We start from the raw sequence: 27,334 nt of genomic DNA on the forward strand, positions 1-27,334 counted from the left end.
CTTCGGCTCCTAAGCCCCGCCCTATCGGCGCGTGACCACCCTTGCGGTGCAAAGGTTACATTCCAGCTTGATTATCATGTCAGTACTTCAATTCCAGGGAGTTACTTTCCGCCACGGTATTGGCTTGCCGGGACTGTTCTTTAGGACTGACGTAACCAGTTCAGGAGAACTGAGTCAAAGGTAAAACGCTGCAGATGCTGGAAATATGTAATATACAATAAACAGGAAAAAAAACAAAATACTCAGGAGGTTGGGTAGTATCTGTGAAGAGGGACATAGGGCTAATATTTCAGGTAAATAACTTTTAGCAGAGTTGTGATGAACTGTAATAAGTAACATCTTAATAATATTGGCTGAACTATTAAGGAAACATGATTTACAGAAGAGGGCAAATTACAAAAAAGCACTTTTTATTACTAGTGTTAATTTGCAAAAGTCAAAATCAGTTGGCATATTTTTTCCAGAGGTGATTAGTGAGAGAAGCAATTTAAAATAAATAAACATTTTCCACTTTTATATTTTTTAAAAATAATCTTACAATCTCATTGAGAACCAATTGTTATCCTTCCTTAGTTGTCAGGGATAAGTTGCAACACTTATCGAGGGCCTATGATGGTCAAAGAGGTGCCCCTCTTACACTTCTGCTGGTGAAGATATCACACTAAAACCTAATCCAATTAAAGTTCTAGAACTGGTGTCACTGACTGTGCCAATCAGGCTAACTGTCTCAAAGACAACACACACAAAATGCTGGAGGAACACAGGCCAGGCAGCATCAAAGGAAATAAATAGATGAGTGACATTTTGGGTTGAGATCATTCTTCAAAACCTCTGTAGATGGTCCATTACACCTTGCATTTTTCACACTGCCTGGTAGCTGCTTACTGAGGTATTTGCATATCCCCCTTTTGTCTGCTTCCCTCTTGTGCCATTGCTCTTTGTCTCCTTGCCAGATTGGCCCAAAAGGAGCCAGTTTCTCTGTGCACATTATCAAGTCATAAATCATGGAAACAGGCCTTTTGCCCCAATTCACCCATGTCAACTAAGATGCATATGTGAGCTAATCCAATCTGGCCATTACCCCTCAGAACTTTTCCTGCCTTTGCATCTATCTATTGTTAAATTACCTGACTCTATAGCTTCATATCTCATTCCATATGTCTGACACCGTCTGTGTGAAAAATTGGAAACAAGTCCATTTTATATCTTTTCCTTCTTGCCTTAAATATCTGATCTCTAGCTATATATGTATTGTTAGTGTACAGGATAGCATATGACATTGATGTACTGGCTCAAAACTTTGTTGGTGAGACGTAATGTTGCAGACTGTACAATTTTGCAGTTTAGCTAGAAGTTTAGTCATTGACCTTGTACGTTAACTCAGCTTGTTTCTCAGTAGATGCTGCCTGACCTACTGAGTAGTTCCAATATCTCCTGTTTTATTTTGCTTCAGAGATAGTGGAGACAGTGCAGTATTCATTTCATTTTTCTGCTATCTGCCAACAACAATGTCCTATCCTTCCTAGTGGATTAATGAGGCAACCATTTATCATCATTAAAAATAATCTAATTTATCTAATAATCTACTTGCTTCTTCAGGGTGCCAAATCAAAAAAACAACTCAGACAATAAAACAGGACAGTAAGTGAAAATAAAGCTTTATGTAGCAAAGGAAAGCAGACAAAAAAATTGCAGATGCTGAAAACATGATACACTGTATAAACAGACAAATTGGAAACACCCCAGAACGCCAGTCAAAATTGCTGAGAGAAACAAAGTTAGCATTTCAAGTTTATCATCTTGTTACATCAAGTCTATTAACAAATAATCTTAAACCTATAATACTGTATCAAAACCAAGAGTAACTGATACAAATGATGAAGGTGCTGACTGACAGAGGCTTGTGAGAGCTTGTTAAGTCACCTTCTTTAAGACAGCATTGATCCTCATTCTAAATATGTGTTGTTTCCTCCACTCCTTTTTTGCAATGCATATTAAATTTCTAACTATCTCTTATTCTGATGGAAGGTCAGTGACTAGACACAAAAGGCTGCAAAACAAAATGGCCTTAACAGAATCAGTCAAGACACAGATTCAGAGGATGTTTTGAGTGGAGACCTTCCATCAGCAGTCTAACTTGATGCAGGGTCTCAACAGGAAATGTTAATTTTTTAAAATTATGTATAATAGCAGAAAATAAGATCATTAGTCCCTTGAGCTCACTTTGCCTGTTTGTTAGAGTAGTCCAGTTAGTCCTATAAGCAAAATGCTGCAGGCTTATAAACCTGAAATAAAGTTAAAAGTCCTTAGGTAGTAGTCATGGAGTATGAAACAGAGTTAACATATTGCAGGCTCAGAAGAATTTTAATAAAGGGCCTCTGATCTTAAACATTAATTATTTCTTGCTCTACAGACGCTGCTTGAGCTGCACTGTGTTTACAGCATTTTGACTTTAATTTGATCTGTTCACTGGCCACTTTACAATTTCTCTGAACTTAGTTTCCTTCACATCATTGCCTAGTTTCTTTTTGAAAGCCACATCTAAATTTCCTTCATTCACTCCTTCAAACAGTGAATTCTACTCCAGATCATAATTATTATTTAGTAATAAATTTCTTTTTTTTTCACTCAATTCTTATCTCCCCATTTTCTTTGATTCTCTACTTTTCCCTAAGGAAAGTAATGTCAATTTATGCATTGCTTTCCCCAAATGCCGCTGAAAACTTTTTAAACCACCTCTCCAGTCTTCTCAACTGAAGTAATAATTTTAGCAGAAATGAAGAATTTTATTTTTCTAGGTTACTTATGTCTCTCCTCCTGGGCTAATCTAGTAAATTTTTCACGCATTCTCTCAGATGATGTGTTCATTCTCCAGTCTCAGTGATTGGGAGGTATTTGCTTGAAATGCCTGCTCTGTACACAATATACAGTAGAGTGTACAGACTGGTTCTCCTTTCAAACTCGAATTGCATTTTAATACAATATTTTATTTCTGTACTTCAATTAACTACTTCTAGCATATTTTTGTTAGTGGACTGGGAATCTAGAGGCTTAGATTAGATACAACTTTATTGTCATTGTGCCAAGTACAGATACAAAGCCAATGAAATGCAGTTTGCATCTAACCAGAAATGCGAAGAATAGTGTTATTTACAAAATAACTGCAAATAAAAAGTAAGTGCTACAGCACAGAAGTACAAAAGTACTGAGACAGTACAATATGGGTGCAATACTGCTTAGCGCTGTGATGTGAGGTTCAGCAGGGTCACAGCCTCACGGAAGAAGCTCTTCCTGTGTCTGCTGGTGTGGGAGCAATGGTGGGCAAATGGTGGACTCAGGATCTGGAGAATTGAATGCACAACCTATCCTGATGGTAGAAGGATTTATATTCAGTGAATAAATTAAATCAAAATTAAGATGGAAGTAAAAAGTGAATATCAGCAATAGTGATCATGAAACTAATGGATTGTTCTAAAAATAGTCTAATGAATGCACTCTAGGGATAGGAAACCTGTTGTCTGAATGTCAGGCTTATTTATTGGTTGAGATTCATAGTACCATTGATCCTAACTGCTCTCTGAAAAGTCCACATACGTGTAACTGCGGGCCTGAATGGCAATTTCTGTATCCAGCAAACAAATCTTAAAAAAGTTCATCCATTGGAAGCCTTTAAATAAAATCCATCTTAAAATCAATCTCTTTACACTACTACCAGACATGACTCATTTTACAATTACCTCAAATGTCTTAAAACCAGGCCATTCCTATGCCACTTCAATTAATTATTATTCAAATAATATTGCTCTCCATATGTCTACAAAACTTAGGGACTTTAATAACATCAACTTCTACTTTTACCAAGGGATGACATGTAACTAATCATAGTATTTTATTAATTTAACATTTTTCTTTTATACCACTTATAGTAATTATGAGCTATGACTAATATTGTATTAATTCTACTTATATATTATGAAGAATCATCTTTTCCTCAGAAAATATGTAGAAATATAGTATAAAAACAGAGGAAGTTTTATGCCAATTAAATATTACAAATGGAAAAAACATGTAAAGCCAATGGGACAAATCTTTTAAAGGGCATAACTTTACCAAAATGCTTTAAGATTTGGCTGTTATAACCTTAACCAGAAAAAAACTCCTTTGAACATTTTCCTGAATAGTATGGGTTGAATTGTGAAATTCTTCTACTGCTCATGTGTAATTTTTCTCCAGCATTTTGTTTTGGGTATATACCAAAAGACAAGTTGTGTCTACAGCACCTGATTATGTTTAAGCAATGTCAGATTAATTGGCTCAGGGTCAATATCTGTCTGATTATGCTCCTGTTAATTGCTTTGGAACTTTTTATTAGATTATAGGTTCCAAGTAAATTATTGTTGAATTTCTAAGTTCTGTCTCCACAATAGTTTATATCGCAGATCATTTCCACTTGCTTTATAGTGAGTATTCTACAATTGTGATCATTATAAAAAATGGTTACTGACATATAAATATCAATTTAATGGCGATGTGTAATTCTTTGAAAAGAAGCCATAAGATATTTCTATTTAATGCAGTTCATCTGAAGAAGCAAAAATACCTTCATCATCTTTATGTGCTATATAGCCATGATAAAACATAAAACATTGATAATTATGAGAGCTGAACTGTATGACAGAAACAGCTTAGCAAGATGCCACATATATCTGAAATTTGATCTGTTTTTATGTACATCACATTCCAGTAAATTGTTTAAACTCTCATTCTCCAGGTGTGTGGTTAGATGGTGACTTATTGCCAAAACAATCTGATCACTTCACATCTACTCTGATTTGGTGTCTACACACTTACAATAACCATTAGGTGGACAAAACTCTCAGTAATTCTTTTTTTGCTTGGAAACAATGAAGCCAAAGACCATCCCGGCTGCCTTTCCCTTAAGTCGTTCAGTCCCATATTTTAATTGATTACAAACAATACGCCTCATTATAAATGAAATATAAGCTTGCAACTTCACCATGTCAGAAAATGTACTCCAACCCCTCTGGAGCACAGGGAAGCCTCAGTCTATTGTGGTGCACTACTAAGCTAGAGCCAGAACAAGCAACAAAATTCCTGGTTTGAATCTGTGAACCACCACCTTGTTCATGGCCCAAAAACACAACCAGACTGTTGACTTACCTACCTTAGTTCAATATTCTACTGCAACTGATCACAGGGTTATGATTGGAGAACTGAAAACCAGTGACATGGTGAAGATCATCATTATTATTTCTGAAACATTGTTTCTTTTCCCCATTACAGTTTCCCTGAAGCTGCAAACCTTTGAAGCTTTTAGTTAACATTGGGTGCACAGTGCAGATTCAGAAGTTAACACCTTGTAACATTGTAAACATGTCAAGATTGTGGATGTTTTGTTTGACTTGGGATTCCATTAATTGTGCCCTTCATGTCAGGATTCACTGTTGATCGATTTATCTGGAGTGATTTGGCTTTATGGTTTAACAGCACTGAGAGCAATAACAATATTCTGCCCACTGCAAACCATGCAACTGATACAGAGCAATGTCAATGCAATCAGTTTGTCAGAAAGACACACTCAAAATGCTTGAGGAACTCAACAGGCTAGGCAGCATTTAGGAAAAGAGTACAGTCGACATTTCGGCCCGAACCCCTTCAGCATCTGCAGATTTACTCGTTCGCCAGAAAGAATCATTTTCTTTGGAATTTCTTGCTGTTGTTCTAAGTAACAAGACGCGCATCAATATAATTTTAAAATGTTATTAGTTGTTCAGTTCTTTGAACATAATTAACATGGCGATAAATTTGAAATCGCTAACAATATATGCGCATAATTTTTCCTACCGTGCTTGTTTTAATTATACATGAAAATCAAAGAGCTGTTGATAAAGTGCAAATTTTAAAAAAAACACAAGAGGCTGGAAGCATTAAGCAGCTCCTGCCACACCAGATCCTATTTGATTCGCTGAGCGTTTCCAGCATTTCCTGTTTTTTTTAAATTTCTTATTTGAATGACTCTGTTGGCTAATGCACGTCGATGATTAAACACAGTGTTGTATGTGATTGGCCTCTGTGGTCCAATATTTCCGGAGGTGAGCTTTTTTTTAAAACGAAGACACGTGTCTTTAGAAGTACAGGGGTAGTCTGTGAATTTTGGCGCGGGCGGCCCGAGTTCTAGAACCCGGGCCGGAGTCGATACGGCCGCGTTCTGGATCCGGACCGGCGTGTCCGAGTGTTGCAGAGCCACTCCGCACCGCCTCAGCCTCGGAAAAACAGAATTCCCTCATCCTGCCCCTCCACTCCGCCGCTAACCGAGTTGGCTGAGGTCGACACTGGGACGGCCCGACAATTGCCGAAGAGCTTCGGCTGCCTTCGGCATTGGCGCACCGGCAGGGAACGAGCGCATTGAAATCCAAACCCTCCACCGCGGAAATGCCTGGTCGAGTTCTCGAATCATAACCCAAGGTCAGAAGTCGAATATCCTTGAGCTGTAGTTTTTTGGGGGGTTTTACGAGTGTGACTTTACCCAAAGATCATCTACTTCCGCACAGGCCTGTAACGCAAAGTCCAAGATGGCGGCGCCTGGCAATGAAGAGGAGGAACTAACGCAAGAACAGACAGAGAAACTGTTGCAGTTTCAGGTGAATATCTTAATGCAAAGTAATACTACTGAAAGTGACACTGGCTACTTTTCCAGACCACTTTTTAATTCATTTTTTAGATTTATTTAATCAGACTGAAACGCTGAAGTCTCTGCACCTGTGGCATTTTCCCTACTCATAAAATTTTATGGTAAAGCCCGATCTGACACAAATTATTCCACCCTTGTTTCGATTTATCAGTGACAATATTATTTAACGTATTTTCCACAGTAGAAATGCTTACGGTTGAAAAGGTAGAATTGATTTAATTCACCTTAAGTACAAAATAAACATTACCTGGCAACAAACGTTAACGGTAACCAATTTAACATTCATTTTGCAGATACTGCATAGTTAAACGCGATGATTTTGACTTAATGAAATCTACTAAAGAATCCTCGTAGAGCTGGAGTATAATAAACCCACAGAACAGTGTTTACACTTTTATTAAAACTTTACCTTAAAATTCTATACAGAAACTTATTCAAAAGCATTAATTTGATTTTACCGTTTAAATGCTTTTTGGATATTTTGTATCCGGTTTTTGGATTAAATGAAATTGGGAATCCCGTGAACGTACCACAGGAGTACTGTAGTGCTAGGTGATTGAAGAGTGGCAGGTGTTATTCCTTTGTTCAAGAAACGGATTAGGGATAACCCTGGGAATTATAGTCCAGTGAGTCTTACTTCAGCAGTGGGCAAATTATTGGAGAATATTCTCAGAGAAGGGATTTATGAGTATTTTGAGAAGCAATAGTCTGATTAGGGGTATTCAGTGTAGCTTTGTGAGGGTTAAGTTATACCTCAGGAACCTGATTGAATTATTTGAGGATGTGACAAAGCACATTGATGCAGATAGAGCAGTGGATGTGATGTATATGAATTTTAGTAAGATGTTTGATGAAGTTCCCCCTCAATAAATAGAGTTATTCACAAAGTCAGGAGGCATGGGATCCAAGGAAAATTGGCTGTGTGAATATAGAATTACTTTGCCTATAGACCTATAGAAGGCTGCTGATGATAATAGATGGAAAATGTTCTGCCTGGATGACAGGGAACTGTTCTGGGACCTCTTCTCTTTGTGCTTTTTATAAATGACATAGATGATGAAGTGGAAGGGAAGGTTAGAGAACACATGAAGGTTGTGGAGTTATAGATAGTGTAAAGGATTATCGTAGGTTGCAATGGGATATTGACAGGATGTAGAACTGGGAAGATGGAGTTCAAGCTGGAAAAGTGTATAGTGATTCATTTTGGAAGGTTAAATTTGAAGGCAGAATACAGGGTAAATGGCAGGATCTTTAGCAATGTGGTGGAGTAGAGGGATCTTGGGGACCTTGGCCATACAACCCTCAAAGCTGTCAAACAAGTTCACAGGGTTGTTAAGAAGTTTATGATGTACAGGTGTTCAAGGACCATGAGGTAATGTTACAGCTCTATAAAACCCTGGTTAGAACACACTTAGAACCTTGTGTTCTGTTACAGTCACCTCATGGAAAGGATGTAGAAGCTTCAGAGAGAATGTGGGGGAGATTTGCCAGAATGGTGCATGGACTAAGGACATGTCTTTTGAAGATAGGTTGAGTGAGCTAGGGCTTTTTTCTTTTGGAGCAAAGGAGGGTGAAAGGTTGCTTGATAGAGGTGTAAAAGATGATTAGAGACATAGGTTGAATGGATAATTAAAGACATTTTCTCAAACTGCAAATGGCTAATACAGCGGGGCATAATTTTAAAATGAATGGAGGAAACTATAGGGGGTTTCAGAGGCAAGTTCTTTACAGACATTGTGTTAGATCTGTGGAATATTCTGCTGGGGTGCTGGTAGAGGCAGGTAAATGAGCATTTAGGAAACTCTTAGACACAGAGTGTAGAAAAATGGAGGGTTCAGTAGGAGGGAAGATTTAGAGTGATCGTAAAGTAAGTTAAAATGTCGGCACAGCATTGTGGGCTGAAGGGCCTATACTGTGCTGTTCTATGTTCTGTGTCCATATTAAAATATGGTTAAATCCAGAAATTGTTTAAATAAATTGTTATAATTTTATTCTAAGGAAATGCCCGAAATCAAAATACTAAACGGAAGAGCACTTTGGCAGATTTTAATTAGTTGGAAAAAGAACAAACTGCAGTGAACAAGGCCTCAATCACTTTGCACCCAAAACTCAAGTAGTTTAAATTTAGTGGTATGAAATATCTCACTTGATCTTTTGTATTTTTAGAATGCCAATGTAACTGAAACTAATGCAAAAGTAGGTAAAATTGAATGCACTTGTGGTTTTCTCGGTCATTATCGGGTGGTGGAATGAATGTTGTCGAGGTAGGACAGTTTCCTGTATTCCTTATAAGAGCAAGAAAATAAAGAGACCATTCTGTGACATTATATTCATGTTTATGTTCCTAAGCTGCTGATAGCTTGGAGTTTGAACTTTAATTACAGTTTTAAACTTGTATGTGTCATATTAAATTGTTTATATGGGACAAGTCAACAGCAGCATTTGCAATTTAAGATGCCAAGAAAAAGTCAAGACAAGGGTTTTGGCAGCGGATGAATTGATACATGATCATAATTCAATGCTAACAGATTAGTGGCAATAATTTTGATCTTGGAGTTATGGTTCGAAGTTCATATTGGGGTGAGGAATATCTCCAAAGTTGCAAATGGTCTTGCCCAGTTTCAGACAATTACTAATGAGAGGAATGGTAAAAGCCAGAAAGTATAGGTGTTAGCAAAGGTAATGCCTTTGATTTTATAATATTAGTGGAAATTTATATTTGTACAAAATGTATATTGTATAAGCAGTGGCACAGAGTAGAGACAACAAAATTAATGCAATTAAATACTGAAATGATGCAGATGAATCAAAACTCTCTATCTTTGAGCATTGTGTACCAGTTCCAGAGCTCTTCTGCCAGTTCCAGAACTGGCAGAAGATAACTTTTCATTGAAAATGCTAAAGATAGAGGAAACTTGCCTAACAGAACTCATAAATCAATAAATTATTAGTCAACATCTTTAATAATCAGATCATTAAAGTTATTGTTTAAAAGATGAAAAAGTGACTGATTTTTAAAAAGGTGTTCTTTACATTTCACTGCAGGATTTGACTGGTATCGACTCAATGGACCAATGTCGACGCACACTGGAACAGCACCATTGGAATATTGAAGTAAAGAAAGCAAATTTTCTAATATGTGTGTAAAATGTTATCGTTAGTTATGGTATTGATGTTTCCTGTTTGACTTTAAAATTATGTGTAATTTTAAAATTCTTTGTTATGCATGTTAATATTGTTGCATTGCCATAAAGTGTATAGTGCTTTTACTATAACCCATATACTTTGATGGTTGGATGAATTGGTTCATTTTAAGAGTTTTTATAAGGATTGGGTTTATCCTTGATTCAGTTTTGTTTCTTAAACACCTCCATGTCTTTTCTAGGCAGCTGTTCAAGATAGGTTAAATGAACAAGAAGGAGTTCCCAGCGTCTTCAACCCACCTTCGTCTCGACCACTTCAAGTCCACACAGCTGACCACCGAGTCTATAGTTATGTAGTTTCAAGACCACAGCCCAGGGTAACTACATTTTAGAGTTATTTGATTTATTTTGTAAAATTCATTAGAGTTCAATTGGAATTGTATTGTATTTTGAATTGTTTATAACTACATTTGGTTTATTTTGCATTGAGCACTCAGTTTTTAATTTTGTGTCAATAAAATGGTCCTCTATTTTGCATAGTCACATCTTGTGAACAGGTCACACTTTCTATGTATTAATTTTCCAGAAAAGCCTGACTCGTTGACATTTGCTATTAGAAATGAGCTAAATTGGAAAGTAATTTAATATTAAAGGAATTTCTTAGATCAGTCCTTATTTGAATTACATAAGCTTTCTATCTTGCATTGTAGCTTGTTTACTTTCTGGGTTGGTAGATAATATGGTGAAGCAGTAGATCACCTTATGTGCTAAATTAGACTGAAATTCAAGTCTTTATTTAAGATTACAACAAATTTGATGACATACTGGTGATATTTAACCGAATTCTGAGTTTCTGCTTTGTGGGTATTAATGATGCCTCTTCAATTTTTCAGGGTCTCTTAGGATGGAGTTATTATTTGATAATGCTTCCATTCCGATTCACCTATTACACACTACTGGACATTTTTAGGTGAGATTCTGTGATAGTTTGTTTAAAATATATTTATTAAAAATATAGCTTGAGTTTAATGATAGCATAGTGGTTAGCACAACTCTATTACAATTCGGGTCATCGGAGTTTCAGTTTCGACGCTGTCTATAAGGTGTTATTATGTTCTCCCTGTTTCCTCTAGGTACTCTCATTTCCTCCTAGAGGCCAAAGATGCCCTGGTTAGTAGGTTAATTGGCCATTGTAAATTGTCCTGTGATTAGGGTTAAAATAGGATTGTAGGGTGGCATGGCTCATTGGGCTGGTAGGGTCTTTTCTGCACTGTATCTGTAAATAAATAAACAAACTCTTTGTTTTACATAGGTTTGCGATACGATTTATTCGGCCAGATCCTCGGAGCCGCGTAACTGACCCTGTTGGAGATGTCGTTTCATTCATTCAGAATTTTGAGGAACAATATGGGAGGATTCATCCAGTCTTCTATCAAGGAACATACAGTCAGGTTTGTATAAGTGTCCAGTTTTTTTATTTTATTTGAAGTTTGCTGTTGAGAGTGTTCTACAGTTGTAATAATTTGAAGTTCTACTTCTACCCACTTTTGGCTCTGCAGATATATTTCCTCAAGAATTGTAATAGTAAACTATTTCTGAAGCCACCACTGTTAATATTTGTGGATGACTATTAACTTTAGGAAAATACAGCCTGACCACTTCTCACTGCACATAAACAGCTCCTCCATGAAGAGAGTTAAGAGTACCAAGTTTTTTTGCAGTTCACATATCAGACAGTCTCCTCTGGTCCCTCAACTTCACCTCTTTGGTGAAGAAAGCATGGCAGCATCTTAACTTCTTGGAAGAGATTGAGGCAAGTGAGGCTCTTTCCCCCCCCCCCTTCCCCCCCCACACCATTTTTAACCACCTTTTACAGTCAGAAGTGTCCTGACCAGCTGTGTCATAGTCTGGTATGGGGATTGCAAGGCACCTGACCACGAGCCCCTGCAGTGGATTGTGAGAACTGTTGAGAGGATCATTAGGGCCTCACTTCCACCCATTAAATATTTGTCTAGCACACTGCATATGTAGGTCTCTTCACATTGTCAATGGACCCTCCCATCCATCCAACAATCTCTTGGACACTCTACTATTAGGCAGGAGGTACTGTAACATTTGGACAAGAACTGTTATGGAGGGAAACAATTTATTTCCCCAGGCCACAAAATTTCCGAACCTCCTGCCACCACCCAAGTCTCATTGTGTATGAAGCACCAGTAGTGTTATACTGTTTACTTTTTAAGTTCTGTCATAAATGCACCTTTTTTTGTAAATTTATTTGTGGTAATGTTACTTTGTGTTGTGTCTCTGAGTTGTATGAACTGTGATGTGTTGATCTAGAGGAATGTTGTTTGGCGGTATAAACATGTGTGATTGAATGACAATAAACTGCACATAAACTTGAATATTAGTGCTATTCCATCCAAGAAACCAGTCCATGAGTGTCATATTAATGAAGATTAGTATTCTGCTATTAAATATATAATATACTGTAGCTTATGCACTGTACATCACATGCTGTTGGAACACTGGAATAGTGAGACTTGCATACTGATTAAGCATCTGTATGAAAGTAAACAAAAAAGGACAGGTAGTTTCTTTACAACAAATAAAACTTCACTAAAATTGCAGGAATGAGGCTCCATGTGGATCTTATCATCTCCATTTCAGGTCAACATTTTTATGAAGCATGATTTGTGAATTTATTCCTTGCACAACATTGTGAACAGAATGCTACATGGCCTAGCCCTTTGCAGATTAATAGAAAATGATAAAGATTTGAATTCCTTTTTAAATGTAATTAATTTGCTGTGACTCTGATGCTGGTCCAAAAGGGACAATACTTTACATTTTACCTACCTAATACATACTTTTTTTAAAAAAAAACATGGAATATGGCTATGGTCAAAGAAGAGAGGAGCATATTTGCATAGTAATTAAGCATAGAAACATGGCCAGTTTTTCAGTAAAGCTAATTATGTGTTCCTGTCATGCCAGATTGATCCAAATTTTTCTACCTATATAGGAAACAACTTAGTTCTATTTGTTATAAGCTGAATTGCAGGAGGAATAGTGGCATTTATTTTATTGCCGCGAGCTACTAAATGTACAGATTAGATTTTCTAGGTTACCCAAGCATTTTCTGTAAAATGTAGTTCAAAATTTTAAGTGTTAGACATTTTCCTTTATCAAAATTGTTTAGTTAGTTTTACTGTTTGCATATTCAAATTGGTAGATTATTGTACTGCTTTAGCTCTCATTATTTATCTGGTTTATTATTTGTACTGAATCCAGGCACTGAATGATGCTAAACGGGAGCTTCGTTATTTATTAGTTTATCTTCATGGAGATGACCATCAGGATACAGATGAGTTCTGTCGGTGAGTGCAGTGTGTTGTACCTAAATTCTGCTTTGTTATTTTATCAAAACCCAAGTTTGATCATTTTTGTATGTATATAGTGTCTTCAGTAATACTGCAACTACCTTCATGGGCATTGTTTACATGTTTCTGGCTACTTTACTGATTTACTGTCAGCTGGGTATGAAATATTATTTTCTTTAATGTTTTTAAAATGTCTGCAGCTGCTGATGTCCCTGATGCTTTAATAGATCAAGTTGCCAAGTCTTGGAGAGCCCATTTCTGATTTTGACCCGCTTGGCTGCTGATGTTTGCCTTAACACTGATGTGCATGTAGATTAAGGATGGTAAACCAATTGGCTGTGTCACTCTTTGACTAGTTAATTGACTTTTTGTTAATTAAAGTAGATACTTAAATGAGCGTATCCCAGCGACCATGAAAAGTATCGTTCCATATTTGTTACTCTGTAAATGGTGATAGCCCTGGGTGAAAATGTGGAGAATGCATTCATTATTCAGTAGGTTCGTTGGGGCAAGGATTCATTTTGGTTCCTTTGGGAATAGTATAATAATTAGAATCTTGGACAACTTTAGAGGAAGATTTCAATATATAACTGTTGAAATTCTGATTTGATTAAGTTCTGATTCTGTACTGTGTAATTTGGCTCCGTGAAGAACAACCTTATTTTCCAGTTTGTAATTTTCAATATTTTGAAATATGGCTGAGCAATAATCAGGATGCCTCCAGTAAGAATCAAAGTGGCTGTTCTATATACACACACAAAATGTTGGTGGAACACAGCAGCCCAGGCAGCATCTAAGGAGAAGCACTGTTGACGTTTCAGGCTGAGACCCTTCGACCCCTCGGCCTGGCCTGCTGTGTTCCACCAGCATTTTGTGTATGATGTTTGAATTTCCAGCATCTGCAGATTTCCTCATGTTGGCTGTTCTTTATGTGCATGTCTAGATAGACCTTAAGAATGATATTTGACTGCAGGGGTATCACATCAGCTTACTAATGGCCACATGAAGATGCTATCATGAAGTTTCTCCACTACATATTGGTAGTGGTGTGGGTAGGGTGTGTGATTGAGGGTGACTGTCCTGAGAATTCTGTCTTTGGATAACTAAATGTCAATTTGTTTCTACCTCAGTAATACAATGTGCTCTCCAGAGGTAGTAAACTTCATCAACACTAGGATGCTTTTCTGGGCCTGTTCCACCAGTAAGCCAGAAGGCTATAGGGGTAAGTGTTTATAGCTTTACAGAAATACTCTGCTTATATACTAAAGAAATTAACCTTTTTAATTCAGTGTTACTTATTTACACTGAAACTGAAAGTATGCCTTAAATGAATGGTAATGTTAAAATTATTATAGAGTTATAGAGTACTACAGAACCAGGCCTTTTCTCTCATCTAGTCTATGCCGTAGCATTCAGCCAAGTCCTATTGACCTGCATGTAGACTATAGCCCTCAATATCCCTTCCATCCATGTACATCCAAAGTTCTCTAAGATGTTGCAGTCGAACCTGCATTCACCGCTTCTGGCAGCTCTTCATACTTGCACCATCCTCTGCATGAAGAAGTTCTCCTTAAATATTTCACCATTGGCCTATGACCTCTAGTTCTAGTCTCACCCAGCCTCAATGAAAAACATCCTGCTTGCATTAGTCCTATCTGTTCAGTTCATAATTTTGTGTACCTTGATCAAATCTCTCTTCATTCTCTGCAATCCAGGGCGTAAAGTCCTAACTAATCCATCCTTTATAACTCAGGTCCTCAGATCCTGGCAACATTCTTGTAAATTGTCTATGCATGTTGTCAATTTTATTGATATCTTTCCTTTAGGTAGGTGACCAGGACAGCACAGAATACTCCAAATTGTGCCTCATCAATGTCTTTTGGAAATTCAACATAACATCCCAACTCCTATACTCAGTACATTTATTGTATGAAGGCCAGTATGCCAAGAACTCTTTATGATCGTATCTACCTGGGATGCTACTTCCAAAGAAAGGTCATCCCTTTCTTATTTCTCTGTTCCATCCATACAGCCTCAATAAATAAGCCCTCCAGTCTGTACTACCTGAGCATAACTGTGACATTTTCCCTGGCTTATCATGCCATCTCTCCTTTTAATATTCCCCTATCTATCATATCTAAAACAATGAAAGCCCAGTACACTGAGCTGCTAGTCCTGCCTTCCTACAACACTGTCTCACTAATGGCTACAGTGTCATTATTTCATGTGCTGATCCATGCTCTAAGTTCACTTACTTACAATAGTTATTGCATTGAAATAAATACAACTCAAGAACATTCTCAACCTTGCAGGTCCTTGTATACATATCTTTGTATGTAGGCTTAACATCATTTTCCCACAACCGCTGCACTATCTGCCCTACCACACTGGTTCCCATTCCTCTGCAACTTTAAATGATCTATCCCTAATAACTACTATGGATGCCAATAATAGTTGGATGATTAATTAGTCTTGTGGTGGACTTGCTGCATCATGTGATTTTTTAAAAATTTCTTTTTAAAAGCAAATCCTTCCCTGGTGTTTATATTTGTTCTTTCTGTGTGTAGTTACGTTATTTACAGTGACGTCTGTTACTTCTTTACTCAAGAGTAGTGAAAGATATCTTGTTCCAGGGGGCCTTCCAGTGCTGGAGCATGACTGTTGTGGCTTAATTCCCAAACTCATGCCATTGATAACTTATTTTCCTTGAGCAATTCCATTCCTTTCAGCAGCTTCCTGGAGTGTTTCAACATTATTCAATGTTCAGTTTCTTCGTTCCTTTTAGTAATATTAGTGGCCAGTTTTGAAGGTCCAATATGCCACCAGTGGCAAGGTAATGGCACTTCTTGTTGACCTTGTTGCAAGTAGAGATTCAGGGAATGTTGAGAGAAGTGCCTGACAAAGATCCAGCAGTCTGTGTGATGACAAATTTCCCTCGATCAACTCCTGTTGCTGTCATGCCTCAGTTCAGAGATCCCTGATGCCTCGTGGCTGTGATAACATTGACTGGGCAACCAATCACATGAAAGAATCCTCACCTGAAAGTAGAGAGCAATTTTAATCAAGTTCTTAAGTGTTTATACAGAATGTTAATTAAGATCGCAACATACGTGACAAAATAGAAAATATAAAACCTTTGGATTTAAAACCCTACTTGAGAAATCTTGAAGGACATAGAAGAACAGAATTGAAAAGATAAAAAGGACAGAGGTCAACTCATATTCAATGACCCAGACTAATTAAGGAACCTGTGTAGGATGAATGTTGAAAGGTGTGTGGTCAGGAACTTAGTGACATGAAAGATTGAAAAGTCAGTGCAAGGTGACATGTCTTGGCAGAGGGTGCAGGGAATGGTATAAAACTTTTTTAAAAAATTCTGAAAGAGACCTTGATTACAATACTGTTGTCTCAGTCAATAGCTACATCACTGGAGAAAACTGAAAGATGTAGTAGTCTTAACTTGTATTGCCTATTAAAGCTTAAATAGTTATTACTAAATGTCATTAAAGTGCAAGAGGGCGTGACAATTGGAAGTATATCCAATGTCAATAAAAAAAAATTTTATTTACATAAAGGAAATGAGACTACACTTGGAGAATGAATTTCAGTGCACAAGTGTTGGGATAGTGCATTTCTAGAAAGTAAATGGAGACCAAATGGAAAAAGGATAGGAAATGAATAGATTCTCAGAACGGTGCAGGCTCATAAAGTCATTAAGGAAAACAAGGGTTCATTTCTTGAGGGTTAGAATTTAAAAGCAGAGAAGTCATGTTAGACACTGATTAGATTTTAACAAAGGGGCTGGGAGTACTGTGAAGAGTTCTAGTTAGTGTACTATAAAAAGATAGTGGGTCCACAGGAGAAGGTTTAAAAAAATTACTAGAGTGATGGTTAGAACTACCTGGGGGGGAAAGTGGTGCTCTTTTCCCAGGGAAAGAATAAGAATTACTTGATGGGGACTTTTAATGTGGAATGATTAAGTGGACACTGTAAATTGGCTCTAGTATACAGGAGACATGTGGGAATTGAATAAAATTTGCTAAAAATTATTGTTTTTTAAAAAACGGAATTAGTATGGACGGATGTTTGATAGTTAGTCTAGAACCGCTAAATCGACGGGCCTGTGATGGTGCTGTTGGACTGTGCACAATGTGTATTCACTTGTGGAGGAAATCAGTCAGGTTAAAGTCTATCAATATAACAACTGCAGATGCTGAAAAACAGAACACGATGGATAGGTTAAACAGCAAATGTGGAGAAAAAAAAATCAAGTTAACATTTCATCAGGTCCATGCTGGAAGTGGCAATGAAAGGAATAGATGAATGACATAAGGGTGTTTAAGGAAAGAAGTAAAAGTGAAGGTTAAGTGAAGTATGGGGGGTTGGGGGGGGGGGGGAGTCTTTCATGAGCTACAAATGGCAGCTTGGACCTGTAGATGTGAGTTTGATGAAACAGCTTTGTTGACCACTTAAGAACCAGTTACAGGTTCTTTAATCATAATTTAACCAAAAATGCCATGGAATCTATATAGCTAATGGGTTCTTGTGTAGCTTTTGCTTAGGTGAAAATGTTTTGGTGTCCATTTCAGGAGATGCTTCTTTGTATCGTTGGAAGCACAAAATCAGCTGGTCTGTGACTCTGTATGGGAGGCCGAAGTGTGAATATATGAATGGAGACTGTGTGGCTAAACACAGCTCCGATGTCATATTCAAGTTTGCTGATGACATCACTGTCATTGGCCAAATCAAACGTAGTGATGAATCAGCATATAGGAGGGAGATTGGAAGATTTGGCTGAGTGGTGCCACAGCAACAACAAGGAGTTGTTTATTGACTACTGGAGGAGCAATTATAAATTCCTCGGTGATATTTCAGAGGATCTGTCCTGGGCCCAGCACACAAGTGCAATTACAAACAAAGAACAACTGCACCTCTACTTCCTTAGAAGTTTGCGAAGATTTGGCATGGCATTTAAAACTTTGAGAAACTTCTGTAGTTCTCTGGTGGAGAGTATATTAAATGGTTGTACCACAGTCTGGTATGGAAACACCATTGCCCTTGAATGGAAATGCTTACAAAAAGTAGTGGATATGGCCCAGTCCATCATGGGTAAAGCCCTCCCCACCATTGAGCCAATCTGCATGGTGTGTTGACGCAGTAAAGCATCATCAAGCACCCCTACCACCCAGGTCATTCTCTTCTCACTGCTGCCATCGGGAAGAAGATACAGGAGCCTCCGTACTCACACCACCAGGTTCATGAACAGTTGTTAGACCTCAACCATTGGGTTGTTGAACCAAAGGGGATAACTTTATTTAAATACATTTGCCCCATCACTGAATTGTTTCCTCAACCTATGGACTCACTTTCAAGGACTCATCTCATGTTTTCTAATTATTATTTGTCATTTCTTTTTGTATTTACACTGTTGTCCTTTTCATACTGGTTGTATGCCCAGTTGGTGTGGTCTTTCATTGATTCTATCATAGTTATTGAACTTATTTGAGTATGCCTACAAGTAAATGAATCTCAGGGTTGTATTTGGTGACGTGTACTTTGATAATAAATTTACTTTGAACTTTGGGGGAAAAAGTTGGATAATGAGAAGTTTTATTTCTTCTAAAGTGAGCTAATATGTGTTTATGTATTACAGTATCTCAGGCTTTACGGGAGAATACCTACCCTTTTCTGGCGATGATTATGCTGAAAGAGCAAAGGATGACAGTAGTTGGTCGTCTGGAAGGTCTTCTTCAGGCAGAAGACTTTGTCAATCAGCTGACATTTATTATGGATGCTAATGCTACATATTTGGTATCAGAACGACTTGATAGGTAAGATATAGATGGAAAATGCTATTTCATTAATCACAGAATGTGTGCCTTAATTTTCAAATTTAGATTATAGTGGATGTAACCAAATCCATGATGTGGATGAATGCATGGAATAACATAACGTACATAAAATAATGCATTGACTCTTCAGAGAGATAGGGGGCTTTTTCAAATATATACAGTTGTAAGAAAAAGTTTGTGAACACTTTACAGTTTCCTGGTTTTCTGCATTAATTACTTATAAATATGGTCTGATTTTCATCTATCTCAATAATAGACAAACATGATCATCCTAGACTAACAACATGCAAACAGTTGTACTTTTCACGACTTTATGGAACACATTGCTTAACCATTCACAGTCCAGTCTGGAAAAAGTACGTGAACTCTTGTACTTAATAACTGGTAGAACTCCATTAGCAGCAAATTTCCTTTAGCTGCTGATCAGACTTGCACAACAGTGCGGAGGAATTTTAGACCATTTGTCCATACAAAACTGTTTCAGTTCATCAGTATTTCTGGGATACCTTGTATGAGCAACCCTCTTCAGGTCATGCCACATTATCTCTATTGGGTTAAGGTCTAGACTCTGACTTGGCCATTCTAAAACACGAATTTTCTTTTTAAGCCATTCTGTTTGTTCATTTACTCTTGTGTTTTGGATCATTGCCTTATTGCATCATTCAACTTCTATTAAGCTTTCGGTGACAGAACGCTACCTGACATTCTGTTGCAAAATGTCTTGATATAATTTTGAATTAACTGTTCCCTCAACAATTGCAAACTGTCCAGGCCCAGAGGTAGTAAAACAGCCCCAAACCATGATGCTCCTTCCATTATGCTTCACAGTTTGGATGAGGTTTTGGTGTTGGTGTGCAGTGTCTATTTTCCTCCAAACATAACAGTGTGCATTTCTGCCAAGAAGTTCAACTTTTTTCTTATCTGTCCACAGAACATTGTCCCAGAAGCATTGTGGAACATCCAGGTGATCTTCTGCAACCTTGAGAAGTGCACAATGTAATTTTTTGGAGAGCTGTGGTTTCCTCTGGTGTCCTTCCATTCTTGTTCATTGCTTTTCTCATCATGGACACATGAACAGGGACTTTAGCAAGTTCTAGAGATTTCTGCAGGTCTTCTTCACCTCCTTAGCATTGCACATTGTGCTCTTGGTGTAATCTTTGCAGGGCGTCAACTCCTAGGGAAACTAGCAACAGCACCCAATTTTCTCCATTTGTAGACAATTTGTCTTACTGTTGACTGATGAGCATGTGTATTTAGAAATGCATTCCTAGCCTTTACCAGCTCCATGCATCTCCACAATTCTTCTAAGGTTCTCAAAGTTTTTTTGTTGAAGTCATGGTGCATATAAACAAATCTTTCTTGAAGAGCATTCTCTGTCAGTAACCTGATTTAGTGTGGTTTTTTCAGGCCAGAGCACCCCTACAACTCTCACTTCTAATCTCATTTTACTGATTGGAACACCTGACTCCAAGTAGCTTTTGTAGAAGGTATTACCGCAGTCGTTCACAGACTTCTTTAAACCTAGACTATGATCGTTTAAATGGTGTACTCAATAATTATGATAAGTACAATTGTTTGTGTGTTATTAATTTAGACAGATCATGTTTATCTATTATTGTGACGGATGAGATCAGACCATATTTTATGAGTAATTAATGCAGAAAACCAGGTAACTGCAAACTTGTTCTTGCAAATGTACTAGTACTTGTTTGTAGTCAATAAAGTTAGTACTACGATTGAAATTTTTAGCATTGAGCACTTTTGGGTTGGATACAGCACAGCTCTATTGAATATAAATTCAACTTGGTTTCACTTGCCCTTTGTGATCCCAGCTGGAATGACCATCATGTTAAATTGCTTTCAAAGTCTGGCAGTGAAAACAGTGTGGAACTCACTGCATCAAGAACTACTTTTGGGGGCAGGGCATGAATTTTAAAATGGTAGTTAATTTTCATTGGAAATTATTGTTTAAATAGTTTTATTAAACGACGTCAAAAATGCTGTAGATGCTGGAATTCTGAAACACTCAAGTCAGAATCAGACTTACTGTCACTGACACTTGACATGAAGCTTATCTTGCAGCAATACGGTATAAAGACAACTTTTTATAAATTACGAGCGTAATGACCAAAAAAACTGTTTGTGGACTGTTCAGAAATCTGATAACATCAAGGCAGAAGCTGCTTCTAAATCGTTGAGTGTTAGTCTTCAGTCTCTTATATCTCCTCCCTGATTATAGTAATGAGAAGGGGCCAATATCCAGATGGTAAGGGTCCTTAGTGATGGATGAAACTTTCTCGAGACCCTGCTTCTCAAAGAAATCCTAGATAATGGTGAGGGTTTTGTGTCTGATGGAGCCAATTGAGTCTACAGTCCTCTGCAGCCTCTTGCGACCTTCTGCATTGGAGCTTCCCCATACCAGGATGTGATGTCGCCAGTCCCAATGCTCTCTGCTGTCCATCTACAGAAATTTGTAAGTGTCTGGTGACAAACTGAATCTTCTCAAACTCCTGGTGAAGTAGAGGCACTAGTGTGTCATCTTTATGATTTCATCGATGTGTTGAATTACCAATATTTGACTGGTTGGCGTGTAAACTGTGTGTGTTGATAGCTGATCATGCTGATATTTTTGCTGTTCTCATAATTTTGTTTCAGAGAGGAGAGGAATCAGACACAAGTGCTGAGACAACAGCAAGATGAAGCTTATTTGGCTTCACTTCGTGCTGATCAGGAGAAAGAAAGGAAGAGGAGAGAAGAACTAGAAAAAAGGAGAAAGGCAGAAGAGGACGTCAGGCAACAGATGCTTGCAGAAGAAAGAAGGCAGCAAGTAAGCTTTTTTTAAAAAAAAATGTACAGTAGTATTTAGTTAAATTATGTACTTTCATTCATTTTAAGAGTCATTATGTAATGTTGTAATTGTCTCCATGTTAATGTCTAACCAGACACGGTGTCCAGTCTGCTAATGGAATATTTAACAAACCATTTTTGGTTTAAGTGGCCTCAGTATATGTCTGGTTAAGATGCAGGTTCAAAACAAATGTAGCTAGTCTTCCTGCTCTGTATCATTATCTGAAGCTAAACATCAGGTAAAGAAAGCAGCAATGAGAGGCGGGGTTGGAGTGGAGGGGAAAAAGAAGTTGTCAACACTTTAATCTTTTCTCCACACATGCTGCTCAGCCTTCTGAACTCCAGCGGTTTGCTTTTTGTTTGTTCCAGACTGCCATATCTACAACCTCTTTCCAAAATGTTATTGAATTCTGGAACAGGCTAGTGAAACCGAATGGCTTGCATCAGTTTCTACATTGATTTGCCTTTGGTATAGTCAGAGTAGACCACAGATCACTTCAAGTCCTCAGCAACATAGCAACACATTTACACTGGATTGGTAACAGGTTCAGATTTATAGAGATACAGCACAGATACAGGCCCTTGGGCACGTCAGTTCCAACTATCAACCACCCAGTTACTCTAATCCTACATTATTTCCAGTTTTTTTTTATTCTCCCCACATTCTTGGCAACTTCCCTACAGATTCTACCACTCACGACATGCCAGTGACCATTTAACTTAGCAACCCACACATCTTTGAGATGTGGGAGGAACACCATGTAGTAATGGGGAACATAGAAACTCCATGAAGACAGCTTCCAGGACAGATTGAACCTAGAATAACTCTGGTGATGCAAGTAGTGACTCTGCTAGTGGCTCCACTGTGCCACACTATCAGCTCAGACAGAACAAGTAGGTAGTTTCAGGCAACTTGGTTGGCATGGGTGAGTTGGGCTAAATAGCCCATTGAACTCTGAATAAAAATTCATTCTACAGATATCAATGTTACCAGAACCTCTACATATTGTGTCATGTGCCAAAGCGACTTTGATCGTGTTTTCATGGTTAAATGATTGTATGTGCAAACCACGCCATCAATTCCCATCATTTCAATCCACATAGTGCTTGACTCCTAAAATAAAGTAATTATCACAAATTGGCATTAAATGTAACAATGCATATAAATTTAATGGGGAAAATATTTGTTACTTTTTATGTGACTATAGAGTTTGCAGGAAGAGAAGGAACGCAAGTCTGAACGTCTTCCCCCTGAACCTTTTCCAGACCATCCAGATAGTGTTAAGATTGTCTTTAAGTTGCCAAATGATACTCGAGTAGAGCGACGATTTCTTTTTACCCAGTCATTGACAGTAAGTATCTTCTGTACTTCTTGTGTAATAAAATACTCGTAATTTTGCATTTCCTTAATTTTGGGATAGATTATGGTTAGGGCATGGATGCAAATAAGCTAATAACAGGTTTAAAATGTAATAACATAACATTTTGCAGCTTCATTTATTAGCACTCCAACAAAAGTGTTTTTAGTAAATTGCTTTGGAAACTTAAAAAATTTGAAGTTGCATTTACTTGTTTGTCAAAGCATTAAAATGTGATGCTGGTTGTTGTATTGCAACAGATCTTTTTGGCAGTTCCAAGAGCAAAATTGGACAATTGTCTGGCATTGTTGTTCTGCAACATTTCTTCCTTTCAGTTCTCCCAGTTCGGATATGAATAGTTTGCAACTAGGTCTTTTAAAGTCTTTTGTTAGTTTAAGCATTCCTTTTTCTATGTTTAGCATTTTCTCACAATTACATGCTAATATTGAAAGTTCCATTAACAATGCCATTTGTTGAAAGTTGATAATTAAAGCTTTAGAAGATGTGCACAGTATATAGAAGTAGCAAAGACCATTACCATTTTTGTGTCCATAAAATTTGATCCCTGCTAAGTGCATGAGTTTGCCCATTTAATTAACTGAACTGGTTCTCAGTTTCCCTGCTTTCTGTTAATAATCTCATTTTGTACTTATGGTATTCACATTGTACGTGGCCTTGGCAAACTTGAGAAAGCTGTCAGGGTTTCTGCTCTTCATTTTTATTTGCAATGTCTTCTTGAAATTCTGGATGTTATGGAGGATAAGATTAGGCTTGTGTGGAAGTAGTGAATAGCGGGCACGTTGGAGAGATATTGGTGAAGGACCAGCACTTATAGAAGTGCCCTTCTATCGTTACCTATGATTCATTGAATCTGTGTCAAGAATGGGGGAATCTAAGGGAGAAAAGGGCTGTTGCATTTCTTTAAGTTATAATATTTTTTCCTAGAAATTAATATGCTGTTCTTTCATTCTAGGTAATATATGACTTTTTGTTTTCCTTGAAAGAAACTCCAGAAAAATTTCAAATAGTTGCTAACTTTCCACGTAGAGTGCTTCCTTGCTTGCCCACAGAGAAGGAGCCGAACCCCCCCACTCTGCAGCAGGCAGGATTAAGCCGCTGTGAAGTCTTGTTTGTTCAAGATCTTACTGATGATTGAATCAGACACCGGTAATGGGATAAGTTCCAATAGCTGCACAGTATAAAGGATTGCAGAGACTTTTTCACAAACGAGCCAAGTTTCTGCTGCACACATTGACAAAGATCTATGCAGCTAGGTTGCTCGACATTTCCTGGGATGAACTGCACTGTCCATCAATATTCTACTTTTAAATAAAAAAGCTGAAATCTTGAGCAGTTTTCCATCAGAAGATTAAAAAAATAAATGAACCCATTTCTCCACCATTGGAAGGTCTTAATACCTTTCTGCTGGTTTTGTCCCCCCCCTCCTCCCCCCCCCCACACTTATATTTATGTTGTATTTCTATTAAAAAAAAGATGAAAAATAGACCAAAGGAGGGTTGGCTGTTATTGAATTATTGGAAGCTGAATTGGTTTAAGTTCTTATTACCATGGCCTTTGCTATGGTAAAGCCTCAGTAAGTAGTTTGTCAGCCTATAGTGCCTGTGGTAACTAGAGCTTGCTCCATGTTTAATACCTGAGCAGCCTTGTCGTCCTCGAGGTGTAATTTATTCCAACAGTTTAAATTAAAACTGTTTTAGAATTTTATTGTGTTGAATCATTTTTGTATGCATAGATTTGTTTTTAAACCATTTTCTGTAACTTAATTACAACTGATAGTAGCTGTTCACAGTGCGCTAAGTAGTCAGGTTTAATGAGCATTAAAAGTCTATATTGTCTTCACCACTTGTACCTTCCGAGCTTCCTGTCAATGTTTGCTTGTTCTTGGTCATTCTGCACTACTGTACTTCCATGTACAGATATTGTTGCTTCAAATTCATATCAGCTTTTCCTGCTGGATTTGTTACACCTATTTATAGTGCTATGTTTTTAATCTTATTAGAAAAATGCATATTTATAGCTTCCTATGAGAATAGGACCAAGGATATTTAATGTTTTTCAGTGGAGCATGTCTCCTTCCCCGCGCCCCCCCCCTCCTTACTTTTAAACCATGTGTTCAAAGACCTCCTCCTTTTCAGTTTGTTGCAATGCATCAAGTAAATGTACTGTTTCTTCAATACTGTTTAATTAGGAATATTGTTTAGGATTATTGCATTTCATTCACTCAATAGCATCTTAATCATTTGCATGTTATTTGTTCTGCTGTTCCAGCAAAATGCAATATGACTTCTCTCTTGATCTTGAATGGATATTTGGTGGTAACCAATAATGAAATTATTTTACCACCTAAACAACTATCAGCCTTAATAATATATTGGCTCATTTAATTATAATGAAGTGATACCATTGAGATGTTTCCTCTTTTTTGTCAGTCCATACTCTAGATAAAGTGCTTGTAGCAGTTTTTTCCTTAATACACATACTTAAAGATTTTTTATGAATTGTGAATATAAGTTTGATTATTCTGGAGTGCCTATATACACTACTCCAACATTAGATGCCCAAGTTTTATTCTGTGTTGTAAACGTAAGTGTGTTCAGTTTAAGTTTGCTTACAATTATTAATCAGTAGTGTGCAGATTTAGGATCTTTGTTCTGTTTAAAGCCTAATTGACCTTGATTTTTTTTATATATATATCTATAATACCATTCACCATCACTTTTGTGGCTGATATCCAAAGCAGTCAGCATTTCCAGATGCAATATAGCAAGTTGGTTTGAAAATGTAATAGTGTACAAAAAGATTAGTATTGGTTTTAAGTTTCTTCAATGCTTTAGACTGAAGGAACTCCAATCTTGATTCATTTTTGTATTTAAATTTAGAAAACCTGTCTGGCATTATAGACAATAATTTCAGTAATATTATGTGCTTGTGTCGCCAATTACTGAATTTTTCATGTATTTGCCGTTACATTCCGTAGATGTGGACAAAGTTGTTGGGTTTTCATATTGGCTAATGATCTGCAAAAAAAATTTACAATCTGTTTTGTATATAATTATACAAATGAGGATCTGCAGATTATAGCTGCAAAAAGAAACTTCTCCGTTAATGTTTATGTATGAGGCTTATTGCATAGCCTGAATAGATTAGGAATTTGGATATATGGAGCAATTGTCTTCCAAGCAGAATAAGTTATTTTGTATCATAGATATTTTACCACAAAATTTTGCCACTTAATAACTGTTGATGCCTACCTTTGTGTTTTGTCCAGTGCTTCTGAGGATGTTGGCTCCCAATTTGATGCAGTTGGTGTAAAGTTCTAAATTTGAGTTGGGGCAAACTACAATGAAACAAGCATTGATGTTTTAGGATTGAATGATTTAAGAATCTTTTCCCTTAGCAGAAATACTCCCATCAGTCTACTAATATGCAAGTATGTTTTCTTGGATATTTTAATGCTCATGTAGATTATTATTGTAATAATTTTGTAAAAATGTAAGAAAGTATATTCCCAATGGTCTAATTTGAGAAAGATGAAGCAAACGTTCTTTAAAGGACCACATTTGTTTTTCTTTTGAAGTTTGATGTTTCTCAGACTTTTATTTTTTAAAGCGCCAAATCCATCGAGTTCTCAACATTAAAAATTAATTTTTAAAGCCATTTTGGAAGTGATTTTCTTCAAATGACATAACCAATTATTCTTGCTAATTTGCCAGAAGATAATCTTCCTGGCTTTCATGGCTTTTCTTTGCAAATGTTTAAATTAATTTCTTCATCACTCTGAATAGAACAAGTTTTTGAACCACTTGCTTCTGTTCAGACTGTGAATAGATTTGTGATAGGTACTGAGAGTTAAGTAGGCTAAATGCAAACTAATGCCAAAACCTGCTACTGTTTTCTGTTCACTTGGAAATTACCATTTTCAAACCATGATTCAAAAGATAAAACAAGAATAGGGCATTGAGTGATAGTGCATCTGAAATGGAATTCTGAAAATAAGTTTCCATGCTCAATCTGAAAT

At 37.2% G+C, this 27,334-nt stretch overlaps 1 protein-coding gene across 2 annotated transcripts; it reads left to right on the forward strand.

Moving 5' to 3' along the window:
* The first annotated feature begins 39 nt into the window (after nucleotides 1-39).
* On the forward strand, nucleotides 40-26,973 carry faf2 (Fas associated factor family member 2). 2 transcript variants are annotated; one of them, XM_059990241.1, is made up of 12 exons: nucleotides 40-180; nucleotides 6,573-6,662; nucleotides 9,758-9,826; nucleotides 10,098-10,232; nucleotides 10,749-10,825; nucleotides 11,168-11,306; nucleotides 13,150-13,235; nucleotides 14,369-14,460; nucleotides 18,892-19,069; nucleotides 21,746-21,917; nucleotides 23,146-23,289; nucleotides 24,269-26,973. In XM_059990241.1, exons 2-12 carry the CDS (start codon nucleotides 6,594-6,596, stop codon nucleotides 24,449-24,451), a joined length of 1,344 nt encoding a protein of 447 aa, XP_059846224.1. In that variant the 5' UTR covers nucleotides 40-180; nucleotides 6,573-6,593; the 3' UTR covers nucleotides 24,452-26,973. The 2 variants fall into 2 exon arrangements, with proteins under 2 accessions (XP_059846224.1, XP_059846223.1); XM_059990240.1 differs by lacking the exon at nucleotides 40-180 and adding an exon at nucleotides 6,134-6,486.
* Nucleotides 26,974-27,334: the final 361 nt, after the last annotated feature.

Source organism: Hypanus sabinus, chromosome 15 (assembly GCF_030144855.1).
Source record: "Hypanus sabinus isolate sHypSab1 chromosome 15, sHypSab1.hap1, whole genome shotgun sequence".
NCBI classification, from domain to species: Eukaryota; Metazoa; Chordata; class Chondrichthyes; order Myliobatiformes; family Dasyatidae; genus Hypanus; species Hypanus sabinus.